The following is a 21,498-nucleotide window of genomic DNA, read 5'->3' as shown; positions in this document are numbered from 1 at the left end:
GTGTGTGTGTGTGTGTGTGTGTGTGTGTGTGTAAGGGAACATTACTCAGCCATGAAAAAGAACAAAATCTTGCCATTTGCAACAACATAGGTGGAGCTACAGAATATAATGCTAAGCAAAATAAGTTAGATAGGGAAAGACAAACACCGTATGATTTCACTTATATGTGGAATTTGAGAAACAAAACAAATGCACAAAGTAAAAAAGAGACAAACAAAAATAAAGACTCTTAAATACAGAGAACAAACCAGTGGTTGCCAGAGGGGAGCTGGGTGGGGGGATGGGTGAAACAGGTGATGGGGATTAAGAGTACACTTGTGATGAGCCCTGAGAAATGTACAGAATTGTTGAATCATTATATTGTATGTGTGAGACTAATATAACCCTGTATATTAATTATACTTCAATTAAAAACAAGGAAATAATCTTGTACTTATCCAAAATAAAAGTGGACATGAAGATTAAAAAAAAAAATCACTGCTTTAATGGAGCTGTTATTCTGGGTAAGTCCCGTAAGTGAAGGGTGATTTTCCAAAATGAAATCTGAAAACTGGCAAGTGCTGATGGCTTTGTGCTGCCCATAATCCTCAGTTAGTTTTGCTTTTTCTTTTCTAGAAGAGAGCCAGGGCAAACAAGGAAAGGCAAAGACTGTATCCCGATGGGATTGTTTTCTAATATTTATTTAGTGCTTATAACAGGGAGGGGATCAGATGGGGAAATCCAAACAGATTTTAAAAATGCAAAGTGGGATTCATTTATGGTAAGGAAACCAGCTTTCCCCTCTTTCATCTTTATTTCCTTAATAGTTTAATGGTCATTTTATGGTTATTTTATTTAAAGTAAATCAACTGTGCAAAATTGAGAAAGCTCAGTTTCCCAAGGAACTTTAAAGATAAAATTCAATTATTAAGGTTGGTTTGACAACAGAAGTAAAATTCATGAAACGCAAGTTGATACAGCTTTTTACTATAGACGGTCTACAGCAATTTTTTTGCTTCTTAAGTAGAGTTCAGAAGGTGAATATCAAAGTGTATGAGTCGCTTTTAAGAAAATGGTAGTCATTTAATGACACTTAAATCTCAGAATCTTCTACAAGGTCTCACAATGGACAATGGAGGGTGAGTGGGAAAAAATGTGTCCAATCAAGAAATAACTACTAGCATCTTATGGGAACATAGAGCTTTTCTTGTTTAAAAATATTTAAAGTGCCTTCTTGTACTGTATAGGATCTGGTTTAATGCTCACAAGGTATTATAACCCTCATTTAAGTAATGAAGCAGCCAAGGTGCATGGATGTCAAAGCATCCACCCGAGGTTTACAGAACTGGCAAACTATGGAGCTGAGAGGTCTTTTTTTCTTCAAACAGATATTTATTATGGGAAATTGGTTTTACAGGTGATGAAAGAGTAGACACATGGGGCAGTGTGGTAAGACACCTCAATGATTAGCACAGAACCACCACCACTCTTTGGGCTGGAGGGACAAGGGAGGAGATAGTGTCATGGACCCAGGAGCTAGGGTCACCATGTGGAAGTTGCCTTGTGGGTACTGGGACCATGGAAAGAAATGGGGCTGCTGCAGATGCCACCTGAAACAGAGAGAGTGGGAAAAATCCCTGGCTTTGTCCCTCTTGCCTTCAGTCTCCTACTGGTGCCTCCCATTGCGGAACCTCCCCAGAAGAGAGCCGGGGGGCTGGGAAATGTAGCCCTCTGAGATCAAGTAGAGCAGAAGTAGGAAGACAATGGATCCAAGAACACAGTCCAATGACCAGAACAGGCCGAGCAGCAAAGTTCTTAATGATGGGGGATCTGGAGAAAAATTTCCTGATTTTTGAATCCAGCTTTGAATCCTACCAATTTTTAGTTCAGTGACTTTAGGTACATTATATAACACCTCTGGGTCTTGTTTTCCTCATGCACAAAATTGGGTATTAAAATATTTTAACTTAGTGGACTATGATGACAGTAAACAGAGTAACATATATGAAGCCATTAATGAAGTGCTTGGTCCAGGGCACATCTTCAATAAATGTCACCCATTACATATCTCAAAAATAAAAGAAGAAAGTAAATGCACTGGTGATCAAGGCCCAACTCTCAGTGTGGCACTTGGCATTTCCGGGACACGTCATTTTTCAAAGAAACAGGTGTAACAACTTCTTTCTGGGGAAGGAGTTACTCCGAACAACTTTTTAACATCTGTTATCAAGAATGCATAAGCTCCCAACAGAAGGGGTTTCTGGGAGGGGAAAGAAAATGGGTTGAGGGAGTCTCACTGTCACATATACTCTTCAGGGATTAAGAGATCATTAGCTGTTACCACAACGGGGACATTCAGTGATGGCCACTGGCCATAAGAAAATGAGGGAATGTTCCTGCTTCTTTTTTCTCCATTCAGGGAGACACTCATCCTTTTGAGTATACCCTGACCTCACCAATGGAAGGGAGAAAAAGTTCTATTTTTAGGCCAAAGGCTTCTGAAGTATTCCTTCACTTTCCATGGTGGATCTTGAAGCATGCTCTGGAGTAATTCTCATCAGGCCATGGTGAAGTCAGCAATTTCAGGACCTGTGTTTCAGAGATGGGGAAAGGGTGGTCTTGCTGAACATCTAACTACCTACTCTAGAACATGTGAACTGAGCTCTTGGTGTCCTAGGTTTGAGCACACAGGGTATCTGCCCTTCTCTGGACTGCCCTATTGTCAAAGTAGGTTAGTTAACTTAAACATGCAACTCAGCTAGGATACTAGATTACAAATGTGTTTTGGATTGCTTCTTGGCTGGCTCTAAATCAAGGCTAAAGTGGCCGGTTGAGAATAAGTCATTCTTCCAGCACAAGTTCTACAGAGGCATGTATGCTGATGATGACAATGATAATTCTAATAGGTATCATTTCTTGAGTGTCTCCTACCAGCCAGGCACAACGCTAAGTACCCTACACATTCTATTTAATTCTACTGAAAACCCAGTGGGCCAGGTGTTATTATTATTCTGATTTTACAGATGAAGAAAAGTGAGCTGCAGAGGGGTAACATAACTTGCTTGGATCATAAAGTTAGTTAGTATGAGAGTTTGAGTTATTCCAGGTCGGTCTGACTCTAAAGTCTATCAGTATAGTACCTGCCTGCCTTTTGCCAGGCACAGTGCAAGACCCTGGAGATACAATGACCAGTAAGACACAAATGAGTCCTGGGACCAGGGCTTCTCCTATAGTGAAATAACTATAGAGCTGTAATTGCTAAAAAGCCCTGATTGAAAGCCACAAAAGCTGCCAAATTCTCAGGATAAACCCAAACTGAAAGCAGCAGAGCACAGCCTCTCATCTCAGGAGGAACTGGGGGGGGCAGGACTGCCTCTGGAATGGTCTTTCCCCCAAATTCTCCCCACCTGTGGTCAAAGTGTGGCTGGGAAATCAATTCAGATTAGGGGCTGCCAAATTAAGAGGGAAGCGATAGTCACATTTAGCATGGATGAATGCAGGCCACGGGCTCTTGCTGGGCTGGAGGGGAAGAGAAAGAAAACCTATAGATAGCCCTTGACTCTGTGACTTTAATAACAAAAAGGTTTTTTCCATTTCTGTCTTTAAATCCATGTTGGAGGCAAATCATGTATTTGAATGCCATAGGTTTTGACCCAAGATGTCTAAAACACTGGGACAGAAGTAGTGTGAGGTGGGACTTCAAATTTTGACCTTATATTTTGTCACGAATAGAGCAAACACTGCCAATGGCAAAATGAAATGTTTACAGAACCAGTCTGTTTTTCAATGCTGTCACTTTTGTGGCTCAATTCTTTGGCTTAAAATTTCACTAAAACTAGAACGCTGTATGTTAGCATGTCAGTAATTCTCTATGCTATGACTGTCTTGTATTTTCATGCAATGTCCTCATCTTCACCATCTAGGTAAAAATCTGGTTTCCTTAATCATTTTTAAGAAGCCAGGACTGAGTGCATCCTTTTGATTTGGGAAGGGCAAATAACCCAAATAATTACTCAGTAATTATTATTTCAAAAAACTTAGATCCCCAAAGTTGAGGTCACCCACCTGAAGTTCTGCGTGTTCTTTCAGGAGTCGGTCGTATTCTTTTGAAAGTTGCTCTGATTGCATTCTCATTGTCATCACATCATTCTGTGCCTTAGAGAGGGCTAGAAAACATGGAATAGAATTTTTAAATTTTTATTTTGAAATAATTTTAAATTTACAGAAAAGTTGCAAGACTTAAATAGAAAACTCCTTTGTAGCTCTTGCTCAAATTCACCAACTGTTAAGATGTGGTACATTTGTTACTGTATTTTCTCTCCACACACGCACAATTATTTTCTTGAACCATTTGAGTATAAGTTACAGACTTCATGCCCCTTTACTCCTTAATACTTGTGTATTTCCTAAGAACAAAGGTGTTCTCTAACATAACCACAGCATCGTTAGCAAATGTAGGCAATTTTTTTTTTTTTTTTTTTTTTTTTAAAGATTTTATTTATTTATTTGAGAGAGAGAGAATGAGAGACAGAGAGCATGAGAGGGGTTAGGGTCAGAGGGAGAAGCAGACCCCCTGCCGAGCAGGGAGCCTGATGCGGGACTCGATCCAGGGACTCCAGGATCATGACCTGAGCCGAAGGCAGTCGCTTAACCAACTGAGCCACCCAGGCGCCCGCAAATGTAGGCAATTTAACATCAATATAATACTTTTTATCTAACCTACCATTCATGTTCCAATCTTGGCTACTGTCCCAATTATGTCCTTTCTATCATTTTTTTTCGAGTCTAGATCCAGCCCTAGATCAAAGATTAACATTAAATTGTCATGTTTCTTTGGTTTCCTTTAATCTGAAATAGTTCCTCAGCCTTCCCCCTGCATTCCTCTCCCCTTTCGCAACACTGACATTTCAAAGAATACAGGTCATTTTTTTTTAAATGGAATGTTTTTCATTTTGGTTTTGTCTGATGTTTCCTCATGATTAAATTCAGGTTATGCATCCGACTTACATACAAATATGACATAAGTGATGCTGAATGTCTGTCAAGGTATCACAATCAGAGGCCAATCTGCCTCTCACGGGTTTTTCCATTTTAAACTTATTTTCTTCCTTATAACTAAGAAGCAGTATGTGGGAAGACGAGACTATGTAAGTATCTTGCTCCTTGTCAAAACTTTCCCCTTATAGTTAGCATCCACTGATAATTCTTGCCTAAACCAATCTTTATTGTGATGGTTGCACAATGGTGATTTTCCAACTTCACCATTTCATCCACATTTATCAGTCAGCATTCTACTATAAACAAGGGCCTACCTTTCTTATCCATCCATCCAACTATCTATTAATTCATATATCATCAGTATGAACTCATAAGTTCTTACTTTTTCAACAGTTTATAATTCATTATTATACTTAATTCCTCCCAGATACGGCTAGTGGGAATGCTGTCAGGCTGCCTCTTACATCTTCTGACTAGGCCCCTATCATTTTTTGAGTACTCTACTTTCTGGCATAAGATGTTCTAGGCTCTTCCTAACTTTTCCCTGATTCATCCTGGATTCAAGCATTACAGTGTAGAATTTATTAGAAGGGTATGCTTTTGAAAAAAATTGAGGGAGAAAAAAATATTTTATCATTCTCACCAAGGGATGATTGGCCATATTTCCTTCAAAGCAAAGATAATCACTTTCTTATACAAAGTTGAAAACTATAGGGGTGTGTGACACTTAAAGGCTTTACCTCAATATGACACACAAAAATGGCTCTATATTAGCCTCTGTCTACCAAGGAGCTACAGTCTAAGACAGAAGATTAGATAGAAGTTTAAAAAATATACATATATGTCATAAACATTTAAGTCAGCACATTATGGAGAAGTTAGTGAGCAAATGTATAGAAAGGAAGATCAGCACAAGATGGACTGGAAAAATTCTGGGACTCTTGAACGAACTCTACATATAATTCTGCATATGTAGTCTTAAGAAATTCTGCATTTGTAAATCTTTTAGGGTAGAAGTTTTAGTAAAAGAAAGTGGGATTTATAAATTAAGAGTCACTTTTTAGGCACAATGGAATGAAATTATAGGCTCTATTTATAAACAATCTGGTTACCTTTCCTCTTGAAAAGCCACCATATGGGCATTTTTATATATAAGTCACTTTCAACTAAAGTGGCTTTTGTATAAGCACTTTCTAGACAATGTTGTCAAATTAAACTCCTATACTGTAGAACATTTACTGGACAATGCAGATGTAGAACATCTGTGTTGTGTAATATGGCAGCCACTAGCCAAAAGCAGCTATTAAGCACTTGAAATGTGGTTAGTGTAACTGAAAAACTGAATTTTAAATTATACTTAATTTAATTTTTAAACATATTTTAATTAATTAATTAATTAATTAATTAATTTGGAGAGTGCAAGGGGGGCAGAGGGAGAGAGAGAATCTCAAGCAGATTCCATGCTGAGTGCAGAGCCTGTTGCGGGACTTGATCTAAGGACCCTGAGATCATGACCTGAGCTGAAATCAAGAGTTGGATGCTTAACCAACTGAGTCACCCAGGTGCCCCAATTATACTTAATTATAATTAAATTTTGCTTTAAATAGCCATGTGTAGCTAGTGGGTAGCCATACTGGATAGCTCTACATTATGACTTCCTCCATGTTACTTTTATAGAACTGTAACTCTAAGTTAGGTATTAAAGGCTAAATTTAACAAATTTAATGTGCCACTTGGTAAAAGTATAGGTTAGGTATGGAAGAGAGATTTTTGATACTGGTTAGATTTCACTGGAACCACAGCCACAGCATGAAGATTTATTTATTTTTTTTTTTTAAAGATTTTATTTATTTTTTTGACAGAGACATAGTGAGAGCAGGAACACAAGCAGGGGGAGTGGGAGAGGGAGAAACAGGCTTCCTGTGGAGTAGGGAGCCCGATGTGGGACTCGATGCCAGGACCCTAGGATCATGACCTGAGCCAAAGGCAGACGCTTAACAACTGAGCCACCCAGGCGCCCAGCATGAAGATTTATTTATTAGTCTTCAATCTGGGTTATCTATAAGGCATTTCCTAGAGCCTACTTGAAAATATGAAACACAGTGTTAATTTCAAGACCTTACCAAAAATGTTTAAAAGCCTGGATTTCTGGTATGTAAAAAACAAAGAAGATTCTACAACTTAGTAATATCTGACTAGCCTACAATGGTGGTCCAACATGGGTCCAAGAGGCTCCTGCCAGAAAGGAAGATCCTGAGCTTACCTCCTCCCATGGACAACAAATCTATAACCACAAGTGGAATAATTCCCTCTGAAGGGGACCTAGAAACTGGATGAACAGACCCTCTACAACAAGGGACAGCACTGAGATGGGTAGAAGGAGCAGAGATATAGTCTCACTAAGGAAAAAAGCCACATTCTAGGAGTGGCATTCTATGATACAGAGGGATCTCAAAGATAATGAACATTTTCCTGAGGAGTAAGAGATTTGAACTCCACATTAGGTATGCAAACCCTCAGATCCTGCACAGAAGAGACAAGCCTCCAAAATACCTGGCTTTGCAAACCAATAGGGAATATGTTCATGAAAAAGAATTGCAGGGGGGGAAAAATCCTCTTAAAGAGTTCTAATGTAGACTTACTTGACCCAGAAATAAGCACAAAAACACCAGATCAAAATTACATGGACTACAGGTGAAGGAGACCCACTCACTAAACTTGAAATGCCTGCCGGAGAGACAGGAGGTAGCTGGGCCTCTCCTTGGGCCTTAGACACTGGCGGAAGCCATTTCTGCTGTCTTGTTCTGCTGTGCTGATTGGCACTGGCGGACACCATTCTGGAATCCGCCCTGTAGACTGCTAATGTCGGGGGGTACAAACCACTGGTGTCTTGGTCAGTTCTGCTCACTAGTACATCTATAGCTGTCAAGGTCAGGTATGCAGCCAGGTGGGCTGGAAGCCAGACCCACCTACCAAGGTGCCCATGGCAGTACCGCCCTGTCACATCAGGAGGTTACATGCAGCCCACATGGGGGACACCCCAGGAGCACCTGGTTCTGGTGACCAGAGGAGATTGTACTTCTGGGCCCCGTAGGACATCTCCTACATAAGGCCACTCCTTCAAGACTGAGAAATATATGTTGTGATGGACACTGGGTATTGTATGTAAGTGTTGAATCACTGGATTCTAAACCTGAAATTAATATTGCACTGTACGTTAACTAAGTAGAATTTAAATAAAAACTTCAAAAAGAAAAAGAAAAAAAAGACTGGGAAATGTAGTTGAACTACCTAATACCTAAAAACAAAGACAGAGTTAGGCCAAATGAGAAGAAAGAGAAATGTGTTCCAAACAAAAGAGTAAGACAAAACCTCAGAAAAAGAACTAAATGAAAGGGAGTTAAGCAATCAACCCGATAGAGAGTTCAAAGTAATGGTCATAAAGATGCTTATCAAACTCTGGAGAAGACTAAGTGAATACAAAGTGAGAACTTCAACAAGAGAAAATATAAGAAAGTACCAATCAGAGCTGAAGAATACAGTAACAGAAATAAAAAAAATACACGAGAGGGGATAAACAGAAGATTTGATAATACGGAAGAAAAGATTAGTGATCTGGGTAATGAAAATCACCCAAACTGCAGTGCCTGGGTGGCTCAGTCAGTTAGGCATCCGACTCTTGATTTTGGCTCAGGTCATGATCTCAGGGTTGGGAAATTGAGCCCTGCATTGGGCTCTGCACCGGGCATGGAGCCTGTATGAGATTCTCTCTCTCCCTCAGTCCCTAACCGCCCTCCCAACCCTGCTCGTGTGTTCTCTCACTCTCTCAAAAAAAAAAAAAATCCCCCAAATGGAACAGAAAAAGAAAGAAAAAATAAAGAAAAAGAAAACAGAGAAGAAAAGAAGAAAAAGAAAAAAAAAAAGGAATTTAAAAATGAGGATAGTTTAAGGGACCACTGGGACAACATTGAGTACTAACATTCACATTATAGAGGTCCCAGAAGGAGAAGAGAAAGAGAAAGGGGCATAAAACTTATTTAAAGAAATCACAGCTGAAAAATTCCCTAAGCTGAGGACCTTCCCAGGTCTAAGAAGCACAGCTCCCAAACAAGATGAACTCAAAAGAGATCTATACCAAGACACATTATAAATAAAATGTCAAAAACTAAAGATAAAGAATCTTAAAAGTAGCAAGAGAAAAGCAATTAATTGCATATAAGGGGATCCCCATAAGGCAATGAGCTGATTTTTCAGCAGCAACTTTGCAGACTAGCAGAGAGTGGCACAATATATTCACAGTGCTGAAATGAGAAAACATAACCAAGAATACTCTAACTGGCAATGTTATCATTCAGAATTGGAGGGGAAATACAAAGTTTCCCAGCCAAATAAAAGTTAAAGGAGTTCACCACTACTAAACCAGCTTTACAAAAAATATTAAAAGGATTTCTTTAAGAGGAAAAGAAAAGGCCATAATTAGAACTAAGATAATATATGAAAGAAAAAAATCTCACTGGTAAAGGTAAACATATAGTGAAGGTAGTAGATCAACCACCACTTATAAAGCTAGTATGAAGGTTAAAAGACAAAAGTAGTAAATAAACTATAACTACAATAATTAGTTAAATAAAAGGATGTAAAACATGATGTCAAAAACAAAATACTGGGGGTGGGGAGAGTAAAAATGTAGTGTTTTTAGAATTTGTTCAAGCTTAAGTGATCATCAATTTAAAATAAACTGCTATGTACACAGATTGTTATACATGAATCTCACAGTAACCACAAATCAAAAACCTGTATTAGATACACAAAAAATAAAGAGAAAGGAATCCAAACATAACACTAAAAAAAGTTATCATGTCACAAGGGAAAAGAGCAAGAAGAAAGGAACAAAGAACTACAAAACCATTAAACAATTTTTAAAATGGCAGTAAGTACATACCGATGAATAATTACTTTAAATATAAATTAACTAAATGCTCCAATCAAGACATAGGTGGCTGAATGGATTAAAAAACAAGACTCATCTATATGTTGCCTACAAGAGACTCACTTCACATCTAAACACACACACAGACTGAAAGTGACAGGACGGGAAAATGTATTTCATGCAAATGGAAATGAAAAGAAAACTGGGGTAGCAATACTTTTATCAGACACAACAGACTTTATTTTTTATTTTATTATTATTTTTTATTTAGAGAAAGAGAGCACAAAAGCGGGGGAGAGGGAGGGGCCAAGGGAGAGGGAGAGAATTTTATTTTATTTTATTTTATTTTATTTTATTTTTTGCAGGGAGAGAATTTTAAGTAGACTCTGCACTGAGCACAGAGCCTGATATGGTCTTAAATGACACATTAGATCAGATCAACTTAATATATACAGAGCATTCCATCCAAAACCAGCAGAATACACATTGTTTTCAAGTATACATGGAACATTCTCCAGGACAGATTACATGTTAGGCCACAAAAGAAGTCTCAATAAAATTTTTTTAAAGATTTTATTTATTTGAAAGAGAGAGAGAGACAGAGAAAGACAGAGGGCGAGCAAGCACGAGCTGGGGTCGGGGGAGGAGGAGCAGAGGGAGAAGCAGATTCCCTGCTGAGCAGGGAGCCTGATGCAGGGCTTGATCCCAGGACTCTGAGACCATGACCTGAGCTAAAGGCAGACGTTTAACCAACTGACTCACCTAGGCACCCCAGAAGTCTCAATAAATTTAAGAAGGCTGAAATCATATCAAGAATCTTTTCTGACCACAACGGTATAAAAGTAGAAATACATTACAAGAAAAAAAAACTGGAAAAAGCACAATACATGGAAGCTAAATAACATGCTACTAAACAACCAACAGGTCAATGAAGAAGTCAAAGAGGAAATAAAAAAATACTTGAGACAAATGAAAAGGGAAATACAACATTCCAAAATCTACAGGATGCAGCAGAAGCAATTCTAAGAGGGAAGTTTATAGTGATACAGGCCTCCCTCAAAAAAAAACAAGAAAAATTTAAGGGAACTAGGAAAAAAAGAACAAACATAGCCCAAAGTTAGTAGAAGGAAGAAAATAATAAAGATCAGAGTGCAATTAGTGTAAGAGAGACTAAATAAGCAATAGAAAAGATCCATGAAACTGAAAGCTGGTTCTTTGAACAGATAAACAGGATTGATAAACCTTTACCCAGACTTATCAAGAAAAAATAAGAGAAGACTCAAATAAAACCAGAAGTGAAAGAGGAGAAGTTATAAACAATACTACAGAAATACAAAGGATTATAAAAGACCACTATGAAAAATTATATGCCAACAAACTGGCCAACCTAGAAGAAATGGATAAATTCCTATAAACATACAATCTTCCATGACTGAATCAGAAATAGAAAATCTGAAAAAAAAAAAAAAAAAAAAAAAAACAACAGAAAATCTGAATAGACCACTTACTAGTAATAAAATTATACTAATAAAACTCCCAACAAATTAAAATACAGGACACCAGACAGTTTCACAGGTGAATTCTATCAAACATTTAAAGAAGAGTTAATACCTATCCTTCTCAAACTATTCCAAAAAAAAAAAAAAAAGGATGAAAAACTTCCAAATTCATCCTATGAGGCTAGCACTACCCTAGTACCAAAACCCAAGACACTACAAGAAAAAAAAAAAGAAAATTAGAGGCCAATATTCCTAGTGGATGGAAAAACCCTCACCAAAATATTAGCAAACTGAATTCAACGATACTTTAAGTGATCATACACCATGATCAAGTAGGATTTATTCTAGGGATGCAAGGATGGTTCAATATCTGAAATCAATCAATGTGATACACCACATTAACAAAATGAAGAATAAAAATCATATGATCCTCTCAATAGATGGAGAAAAAGCATTTGACAAAATTCAACATCCATTTAGGATAAAACTCTCAACAAAGTGGATACAAAGAGAATGCACCTAAACATAATAAAGGTCATATATGACAAACCCAGAGCTAACATCACACTCAACAGTGAAAAGCTGAAAGCTTTCTTCTAAGATCAGGAACATGACAAGGATACCCGTTCTCACCACTTTTATTCAACATAGTATTGGAAATCCTAGCCATAGCAATTAAGCAAGAAAAAGAAAGAAAAGGCATTTAAATTGGAAAGGAAAAAGTAAACTATCACTATTTACAGGTGACATGATACTATATATAGAAAACATTCAAGCCTCTATGAAAAAACTATATATAGAACTACCATATGATGAAGTAATCCACTTCTAGGTATTATCCAAAGAAAATGAAAACACTATTTTGAAAAGACAAAAGCACCCCTATGTTCACTGCAGAATTATTTATAATAGCCCAAATTTGGAAGCAACCTACTGTCCATCAATAGATGACTGGATAAAAAAAATGTGGTGTATATATTTACAATGGAACATTACACAGCCATAAGAATGAAATGTTGCCATTTGCAACATATATGGATCTGGAGGGTATTATGCTAAGTAAAATAAGTTAGAGAAAGGAAAATACCATATAATTTCACTCATAGGTGGAATCTAAAAAACAAATAAACAAAACAAAACAAAAACAGAGAACAAACTGATGGTTGCCAGAGGTGAGGGGTGGGTGGGAGAGATGGATGAAAAAGTTGAAGGGGATTAAAAGGTACAATCTTCCAGTTATAAAATAAAGAAGATGTGGGGATGTAATGTGCAGCATAGGGAATATAGTCAATAATACTGTAACAACTTTGTATGGTGGTAGATGGTAGAACTAGACTTGCTGTGGTGACTGTTTTATAATGTATATAAATATCAATTCACCATGTTGTACATCTGAAACTCATACAATATTGTATGTCAATTATTCTTAAAAATAAAGAATATTGGCCAGGAGCTTGTATTGAATAGGAGTTGATCTTAATGTTAAAAATGATTTATACTTAAATTTCTGAGATGAAGGAATTATTTGGGAAATTCAATAAATCTTAGATACCAATTCATTAGTTCCTTATTTAAAGATATGAACTGTTAGGAGATAGAATGAGTCAGGAGGTCCTACATATCTATAAAAGAAGATGGAAAACCACTTTGCAGACTATCCAGAAATTTCTCCTGATCACTACTGGTATGAAGGTATGGCAAAACAAATGCAGGCAAATCTTATTTTTCTGGCACTTATCAAGCCAAGGTATGAGCTGTGTTTCCTATTTTGTTTTGTATCTCAGTAGATATTAGTAAACCTAATGATTACTATCTTATTTAATTCACTCCAATTAAGAGAGGCTGTTATTGTCTAGGAGCCTTTTGGACTGTTTCCCAGTCCTTTCTCTATCTCTTGTTTTATAAAAATTATAATATTCTGTTTTGGATGCCTTCCACCTCCTTCTGGAACTGCCTTCGTGACTAAGGGATTATATAAACTTGTTATCTGACATTTGCATATGCTTATTTCATCTTGAGCCATTTTATTTTGGAAGCAGCATTTATAGGAAAGACATTATTAAACAAGGAGGCTTGAGGTGATATATCTACGTCACTATTTCAATTTTCTCATCTGCAAAAAATGAGTTGCTATCACTCGCTGGTGGCTTTATGGGAGTGCTGAGATATTTCATGAGAATACTGGCCAGATTCAGTTAGAAGCCTGGTTATGTCCTAGTCACTAGGAACTTTCTGAGGCACACACATCATTTACTAATATAGAGAATAACCCCAATTGATATTACAGTGAGATGTAGTAAGCCAAAATGTTTGTGTAAAATATTTGTGTAAAATGACATGTAAGCAAACCAACAATATTTGTAGTTTTACAAGTGGCAAACTTACATTAATGGAGCTGTTTGCACAGTGGGAGAAGCTGGTTAGCCTAATGCACTGTGTAGATGTATCACTATGATTTCTACCTGAGATAACAGGAACCACCAGCTAAGCTCTGCCAGGGAATGGAAGAGAACATTCTAGAGGCATTAGCAAGACAGCTAAAGTTGGCTGTTGTACAACAGGTATAAGGATTGCAACACAGGAAACTATTTTTAATTTGAAAATTTTCCATACATCTAGGGTTGGTTTCTTTCAGTTTATTTGGTTCTATTTTTGGGACCTTGAGAGTGAGATATATTGGAGTATTTAATGCTTAATCCTCACATGTACTATTCTTTTGCCAGTGGTCAGTGACTGGACTGTTAATCTACAGCAATGCTTCCAAGACACTTGGTTCAGTAAGGAACATAAATTGTGGTTTTAATTATATTATAGTTACTTTTTTGGGTATGTGCCTATATTGTCAGGTACACGTAGATCAGATCTGTTTTATTCATCACTTCAATTATCACCCACATTCTTTTAACCTTATATCCATCTGTTGATAAGCTTTGTTGATTCTACTTCCTTTATATATCACCAGTCCATCCACTCTACTCTGTTACCACTGCCCTCATCTCTAGTTTAGATTGCTAAAATGGATTTCTCATCTAGTTTCCTGGCTATTCTAATTCACTGCCCACAGTATTGTCAAAGTGATTGCCCCTCCGCCTAAATGCCTTTCAACAGTGCCCCCGGAATGTGAACTTATGAACATGAGGCGCTTCCTGATGGGTCCTAGGTTTTCTGTCTCCCTTTCACCACTGCCGCTGTCTTATGCTCCAGAAACAGTGAGCTCCTTGTATTTCAAAAGTGCCGTACTCTTTTAGTTATATGCTGCTCATTTTGTTAAAACATCTTTGCTCATCTTTCACCTCCCTGTCTCACTCGTTTCCATTTCCTCTCGCTAGTTAACATTTATCCTTCAAAATGTCAAGAAATTGTCCTTGATCTCCACTGTTGGCTTCTACATCATCTGGAGCTCACCTCAATTATAGCACCCACCATGCTGAAGTGTAGCTATGTTCCCACTAGACTGTGGACTACTCAGGAAACAGAACTGTGTCTTGTCTCTCTGTTCTGAGAACCCAGCACACAGAAGGTACTTAAAATATGTTCCTTGAAGGAAGGAAAAAAATGGATAAATGAAAAGTCTAAGCTCTAAGCATCTGAAAAATTCACTTGTGTGTAACCAGTTCATTTCCTGAGATTGTGATAAATGCCAGGTAAACAATGAAGTATCACTCTGTTCACCTGATAGGAATCTTGGCTGCAACTGAAAACAATTATATCTTTAATCAAAAAACAAAACATTCATTCCAATAATGGAATGAATAGTAATGGGGATGAAAGGTATAGCATAGGAAATATAGTCACTGGTATTATAATAGCACTGCATGATGAACAGATGATAGCTACACTCGTGGTGACAGCATAAGGTGTACAGTTGTCAAATCATTATGTTGCACCCTTGAAAATGATGTAACATTGTGTGTCAACTATACTTCAGCTAAGAAAATATTCTGGATAGCTGGAGAGTCACAGAGCAAACAGACCATTTTAAAATATTTTGATAAAAATATAATCATGTTACAAATATCTCATGTTAAGTCAAAATTAAAAACAAAAACCAAACAGTATTACAGAATCTCGTTCAATTAAAAAAAAAAACAAAACCAAAAACATTGACTCTAGGAATGGGGCTGGATATATGCAAGATAAACCTAGAGCATCTTGTAGTGTCAGATAATAAGGAAGTACTCAAAAAATGAAAATAAAACAAACAAAAAAACCCCACAATAATGGGGATATGTCAAAGGGACGTGGAAGCCAAATGAAAGAGCTCTCGATGGCTAGAGCTGAAACAACAAAAATAATAGAAGTGTTAAACTGCAATCCAAAGTATAAGATGAATACCCACAAGTCATAAATAAATGTAGAAAGAAATAAATAGGGGTAAACAGACAAATCTCTGCAGAAGAGTTCCAAATAATTTATATAGACACTCCACCCTCAAGGAGAGTAACCATTTTTCTAAAGATTTATATTTGAGAGAGAGAGAGAGAGAGAGAGAGAATACATGTACGTGCAAGCGGGGAGAGGAGCAGAGAAAGAGGGAGAGAGAGAATTTCAAGCTGACTTCGTGATGAGCATGGAGCCCCACTTGGCGCTTGATCCCACAACCCCAAGATCATGACCTGAGCCAAAACCAAGAGTCAAGACGCTCAACCGACTGAGCCACCTAGGCGCCCCATAGAGTAATGATTTCTTAAATGTGAGCTATGACTTCCTTCTAAAAAGTGCATTATGGAAAGAGGGAATAAAAAAGGTAACTTTACAGTAGAGAACCCTGACAAACACTACCAAAGTCAGGTGATCAAGGTCAATCCCAGTAGTGATAAATCGTGTTGGTGTGTTCTCTTGATGTAATGTGATGAGAGTGGCACTTGACCTCTGTGATTTTCCTCTCATATCCCACAACCCTAGTCTAACCACAAGATAGACATCAGATAAATGCCAACAATATTCTACAAAATACCTGATCACTACTTCCCCAAACTGTCAGAAGTCATCAAAAATAAGGCAAGTCTGAGAAGTTATTACAGCCAAGAGGAGCCTAAGGGGACATAACTATCAAGTGTGCTGTTGTATCCTGAATGAGATCCTGGAAAGGGAAAAAAAAAAAAATCAGGTGAAAACTAAGGAAATCTGAATAAACTAGGGAATTTAGTCAATAATAATGTATCAAGACTGGTTCATTAATTTGTATAAATGTACCACATTAATGCAAGACATCAATAATAGGGGAAATGGGAGTATGGGGTACATGAGAATTCTCTGTACTATCTTACCAATTTTTCTGTAAATCTAAACTGTTTTAACATAAAAAATTTATTTAAAAAAAGTACAAGGGGAACACAACAAAACAAAACACTATGCATACAGGATCAGATATAACAACATTCATTAGGCTATAAGTACCATCTAAATAAGAACCTATCAAATAGGATATGCCTGGGGCGCCTGGGTGGCTCAATTGGTTAAGCGACTGCCTTTGGCTCAGGTCATGATCCTGGAGTCCCTGGATCGAGTCCCGCATCGGGCTCCCTGCTCAGCAAGGAGCCTGCTTCTCCCTCTGACCCTCTCCCCTCTCATGTGCTCTCTCTCTCTCATTCTCTCTGTCTCAAATAAATAAAATCTTTAAAAAAAAAAAAAAAATAGGATATGCCTGATTCCTTTGTTCTAAACAAAGAAAAATTTAGTTAAAATTTTCTTTTGTAAAAAATCTTTATATGTTTTTCAATTATGTATTATAGTATGTATTAAAAAACAAACAAGGACCAAGTGGTAATATTTTAAAAAGTCAGTGAGCGAGCAGTATGAAGGTGAATAAAGGAAAAGCAGATATTCTAGTAAAGAAGCATGAGCTTAATACATTAAATATTTAAAATCAGAGTTCATAAGAAGAGTTGTTACACAATCATATATTAGGGTCAATATATAGAAGGGTGGTGAGAAATAAACTCCTTAACAGTGATGGCAAATCCTTCCCATTGCATCAAGATTATGAGGAAGGGGGCACTTGGGTGGCTCAGACAGTTAAGCATCCAACTCTTAATTTCAGCTCAGGTCACAATCTCAGGGTCATGAGATCGAGCCCTGTGTTGGGCTCTGCACTCAGCATGGAGACTGCTTGAGATTCTCTCTCCCTCTGCCTCTGCCTCTCCCTGCATGCTCTCTCTCAAAATAAATAAATACAATCTTAAAAAAGATAGTATGAGGAAGGAGATTTTTCTTCTGGTCTCTAACTGCTGAGGTTCCTGTTGTTCATGACATAAAAGAGGAAGCTGTTACACAGATGAAACTGTCCCAAGACAAGGGAGTTACTTATTCATCTATCCATTCAAAAACTTCCTAGGCAGCAGGCATTTTTCTGAGTGCTGAGTGAAAAGATAGCTAAGGTCTCTGTTCTCATAAAAGCCATTTGCTAATCTGGAAGGAAGACACACGATATAGAGACCACCCAAGTACTAAGTGTCACGCAGAAGTTCAGACAGATCGCTGGCAGAGTGAGTGACTGGATGACTACAAGAGACTGGGCAGTCAGGAAGAGTTTCTCTAGAGTGGTGGAATTTAAGCAACCATCAGTGCTGTCTGCTGAGAGAGCCTATAAATAATGATGACCCGGTAGGAATGGGCACATCCAGGATCCAGATCCTATTTTCTAAATCCCCTTTTCTGCTTAAAGGAACCAAGGCTCATTGGGGAAATGGTTGATTCAAGGGCTGGAGAAGGAAAAGTGTAAGGTGAGCTTGGAATGTCTCATTATACCAGAAACTGAGTGCTTACAGAATGGGGAAATGACAAAATGATACGAGACCCCACCTGAAAAGACTCTGACTGCCAATTATGAGACAATTTGAACAAAAAGCATAATGCTCATAATGGATTCTAACTGACTGAAAGAATTAAAGAAACAAATAAATAACTAGGGGATAAAGGAAGACTCCTCCTTATCACAGAATGGCATCTAACAGATGTAGAAGGAATAAGGGAATTAGGAAATAAACATTTGGAAAATATCCAAATAATAAGTGAGAGAATATTACAAAGAGAGTGAGAGAAAAAGAGAAGGCAAATGTAAAGTGTAACTGAGTGAAGGGTACAGAGGAATTTCTTCGTATTATTCTTGCATCTTTCCCGTGAGTCTGAAATTATGCCTGAATAAAAAGTTAAAAGGAAAAAAAGAAATCTGGTTATGAAGTAGAGCAGAGAAATGGGGGCAGTAACCGGAGGACTATGAGACGAAGGGAGGTATCTGTTTTTGTTCTGTTGGGTAGGAGATCCCAGAGGATGTTCGCAGGGTGACAGAAGTGCAGGAGTAACTGCAGAAACAAAGTCCTGGAGACTGGGATCCATAGCACTAGATGAGGGATGGAAACTTAATCCACGGGAACCTATGAACCCAGCTGCAGGAGGACGGTAGTTTGGTGGTGAGAAGATGAAGTTTTTGTCTGATTAATTCTTTGCGCCCGATGAAAGAGGGTGAACTTAGAATTTCAAAGTGCAATGAGATCTGATAGTTCTGGAGAGTGGAAAGGAGATTTTAGAGAAGTGCAATAGGACTGTCATGCATGTTGAGGGCCTACAGAATTTAGTGACCGTTTATTTAAAGCAAAAAATTGGTCCCCTCAGCAATGCTGACATGTTTGGGAGCAGGTGCCAAGTAGGTGAAGATGGGACCATTAACCAGGGCTAGGTCCTAGAGAGAGCCAGGGAGTAGAGGAGGAAGGGAGGAGGGAGGAGGGAGGAGGTAAGGAGATGAAGGAGATGAGTAGTTAGCAAGAACATAATTAGGATAAACCATGAAATCGGAACTGGGTAAGGAGGGAAGAGAGGGCACCAAAGTCAGTGTTTGGAACAAGAGCTGCATACTGGGGACACAGAGCTGACTTAGACGTGGCCCTGGCCTTCAGAGCACTTATCATCTAGTAAGAAAGACAAATGAATAAAAAGGACATTTCTACAGAGCGCACTATCACATAAGCAACCATGCCGCAATATGGCGGCCCACAAGGTGGCCCCTCAGTCCAGATGGAAGGGAGTTTCAGGGAGGCTTCATGGCAATGCTGGAGCTGAAGGATGAGCATAAGCTATCAAGAGTGAAGGATTAAGGAAGGAGATTTGCAGTCCTGGGCAAAGGGGAGAAGTAGGGAAACACCACTGTAAGGAGAACTCCCAACTACGATATTTAATGGAGTAGGAGTATAATATTTAGATTGGACAAGGCTGGGCGACAGAACTGGAGATGATGGTGGGGGCCAGATCACAGAAGATTATGTGTGTCATCCTGGAGAGCTGCAAAGGTGACAGGCACCAAGAAAGAGTTTTAAATAGCGCAGAGGCATAATCAGATCTTTGGTGTTGAAAAACTACTCTGGTGGAAATATGAAGAAGCCAAACGAAAGGCACAAAGACTAAACGGGGACATGCTTTACAAGCTGCATGCTCTGCAGGAGGAGGATTAAGACATTTCTGGAATGGAAACAAAGCTGCACAACTAATTATATCACAGAGTCAACATTAATAAATAAAACCAAATATAGATCTACTTTTCTCCTGCACAGAACAAAGGGAAAAAATGAATGATTACTTTGCACATATGAGTGCCTGCCCATACATTCTGGGCTACTGGGAATATGGGTGAGGTTCACAGGTAAAGTGGTTTTGGGTTTTAGAAAAGACACGGACTTAAGGTGTGTAGATATTTAGAAGTTTACTGGTACTCGGCCAGGGAACTTGATAAACAAGCTTTCTAATTTAATAAATAAAATCAGCCCCACTGCATGTGCTGTTAGCAAGAAGAACATCAATAAATGCATAAAGACTTCCTCAATTAATCTTAGTTAGGTTGTTTAAATGCTTAAGAAAACAATTTTGGATCTGTCATTTAGCAAAGAATAATTATAAACTATATTAATATGCTGACTTTCCACTTAAAAATCGGGATGTACATTTTAGGCAAAGCACTGTGTAAGTACAGATTATACAACCTGCTTTGAAAAGGGTACACTTTCTAAAGCAATTTCAGGTGTAAGCAGAAGAAATACATGACATCTAGAAGAATTATCAATCCATCATATATGAGAATTGAAGGAGTCAGTTTGCGGGCTGTAAACAAAGAACTAGCTTTACTATACATAAGTATATATAATCTCTTAAATTATCTGATCAATATTCAACAAGCAAATTAGGTACACGCCAAATTTTATAACAATATTGATGGCGGAAGCAATTTTTTTCAGCATCACCTCATTTACACTGAAAAAGATACTCTTCTTTATTTGAAGACCTTAAATATGGGTTCCCAAACTATTTCTATAAAGGACCAGATAGTAAATATTTTTTCTGTGCCATGAACTCTGTCTAGTCTACTCTACTCTGTAGTCATAGAAAATATGTGAACGAATAAATGTGGCTTTGTTCCAATAAAGTTTAATCTATAAAAACAAGGCAGCAGGCAGGATTTGGCACGTTTGCTGGCCCTTGTCCTAAAACAACACTTGTGTTATCAGTTTCTTTTTAACTATAAATTTACTCAGAACTATAGGGTCCAGATCCCACTGAAAATTTTAAGAAACCTCCTAAAAAGTTTCCCATTTTAACTCTATCAATTTTCCTTATAGAAAGAACAAAGGCTATCCAGACAGGGGGTTTGCAGTGAGATTTAATTTTAGAAAGAAAAGGTTTTTTCCCCCTCCCTTAATTTTCTAGCAATCTAGCTGATTGCTTTATTCAGGAACCTGAAAAGGGGATAATTTGGAGAGGATGACAAATTTAATTTTGGATAGGTTGATCTGAGACTCTGGGTGGATTTTCACATGGAAATGCCCCCATCAGGCAACCTCTAAAGCAAAAACTCTTTTTTCTTATAAAAAAAAAAAAAAAAAAGAGACTTTATTTTTAAGTAATCTCTATACCCAGCGTGGGGCTAGAACTCACAATCCCGAGATCAAGAGTCACGTGCTCTACCGAGTCAGCCAGGCGCCCCTAAAGCAAAAACTCATGCTCCAGCTTCGAAAGCAAAAACAAATCCATCTTACTGGTGTTCATCACCCAGAAACACTGGCATTTAAAACACCCTGGGCCCAACTAATACCTTTCCAAGACACC

At 37.9% G+C, this 21,498-nt stretch overlaps 1 protein-coding gene across 2 annotated transcripts in view; it reads right to left on the bottom strand.

Annotated features, from left to right (window-relative positions):
* BCAP29 (B cell receptor associated protein 29) overlaps positions 1 to 21,498 on the bottom strand; it is a 49,515-nt gene that overhangs the window by 3,231 nt on the left and 24,786 nt on the right. For both annotated transcript variants that reach the window (XM_032402381.1, XM_032402382.1), the window contains exon 7: positions 4,045 to 4,145. In XM_032402381.1, coding sequence (XP_032258272.1) covers positions 4,045 to 4,145 — 101 coding nt within the window. The remainder of the gene's footprint in view (positions 1 to 4,044; positions 4,146 to 21,498) is intronic.

Source organism: Phoca vitulina, unplaced genomic scaffold (assembly GCF_004348235.1).
Source record: "Phoca vitulina isolate PV1807 unplaced genomic scaffold, GSC_HSeal_1.0 scaffold4, whole genome shotgun sequence".
Lineage (NCBI taxonomy): Eukaryota > Metazoa > Chordata > Mammalia > Carnivora > Phocidae > Phoca > Phoca vitulina.
Note: the sequence above shows the minus strand (reverse complement) of the source record. Positions and strands in the feature narration are given on the sequence as shown.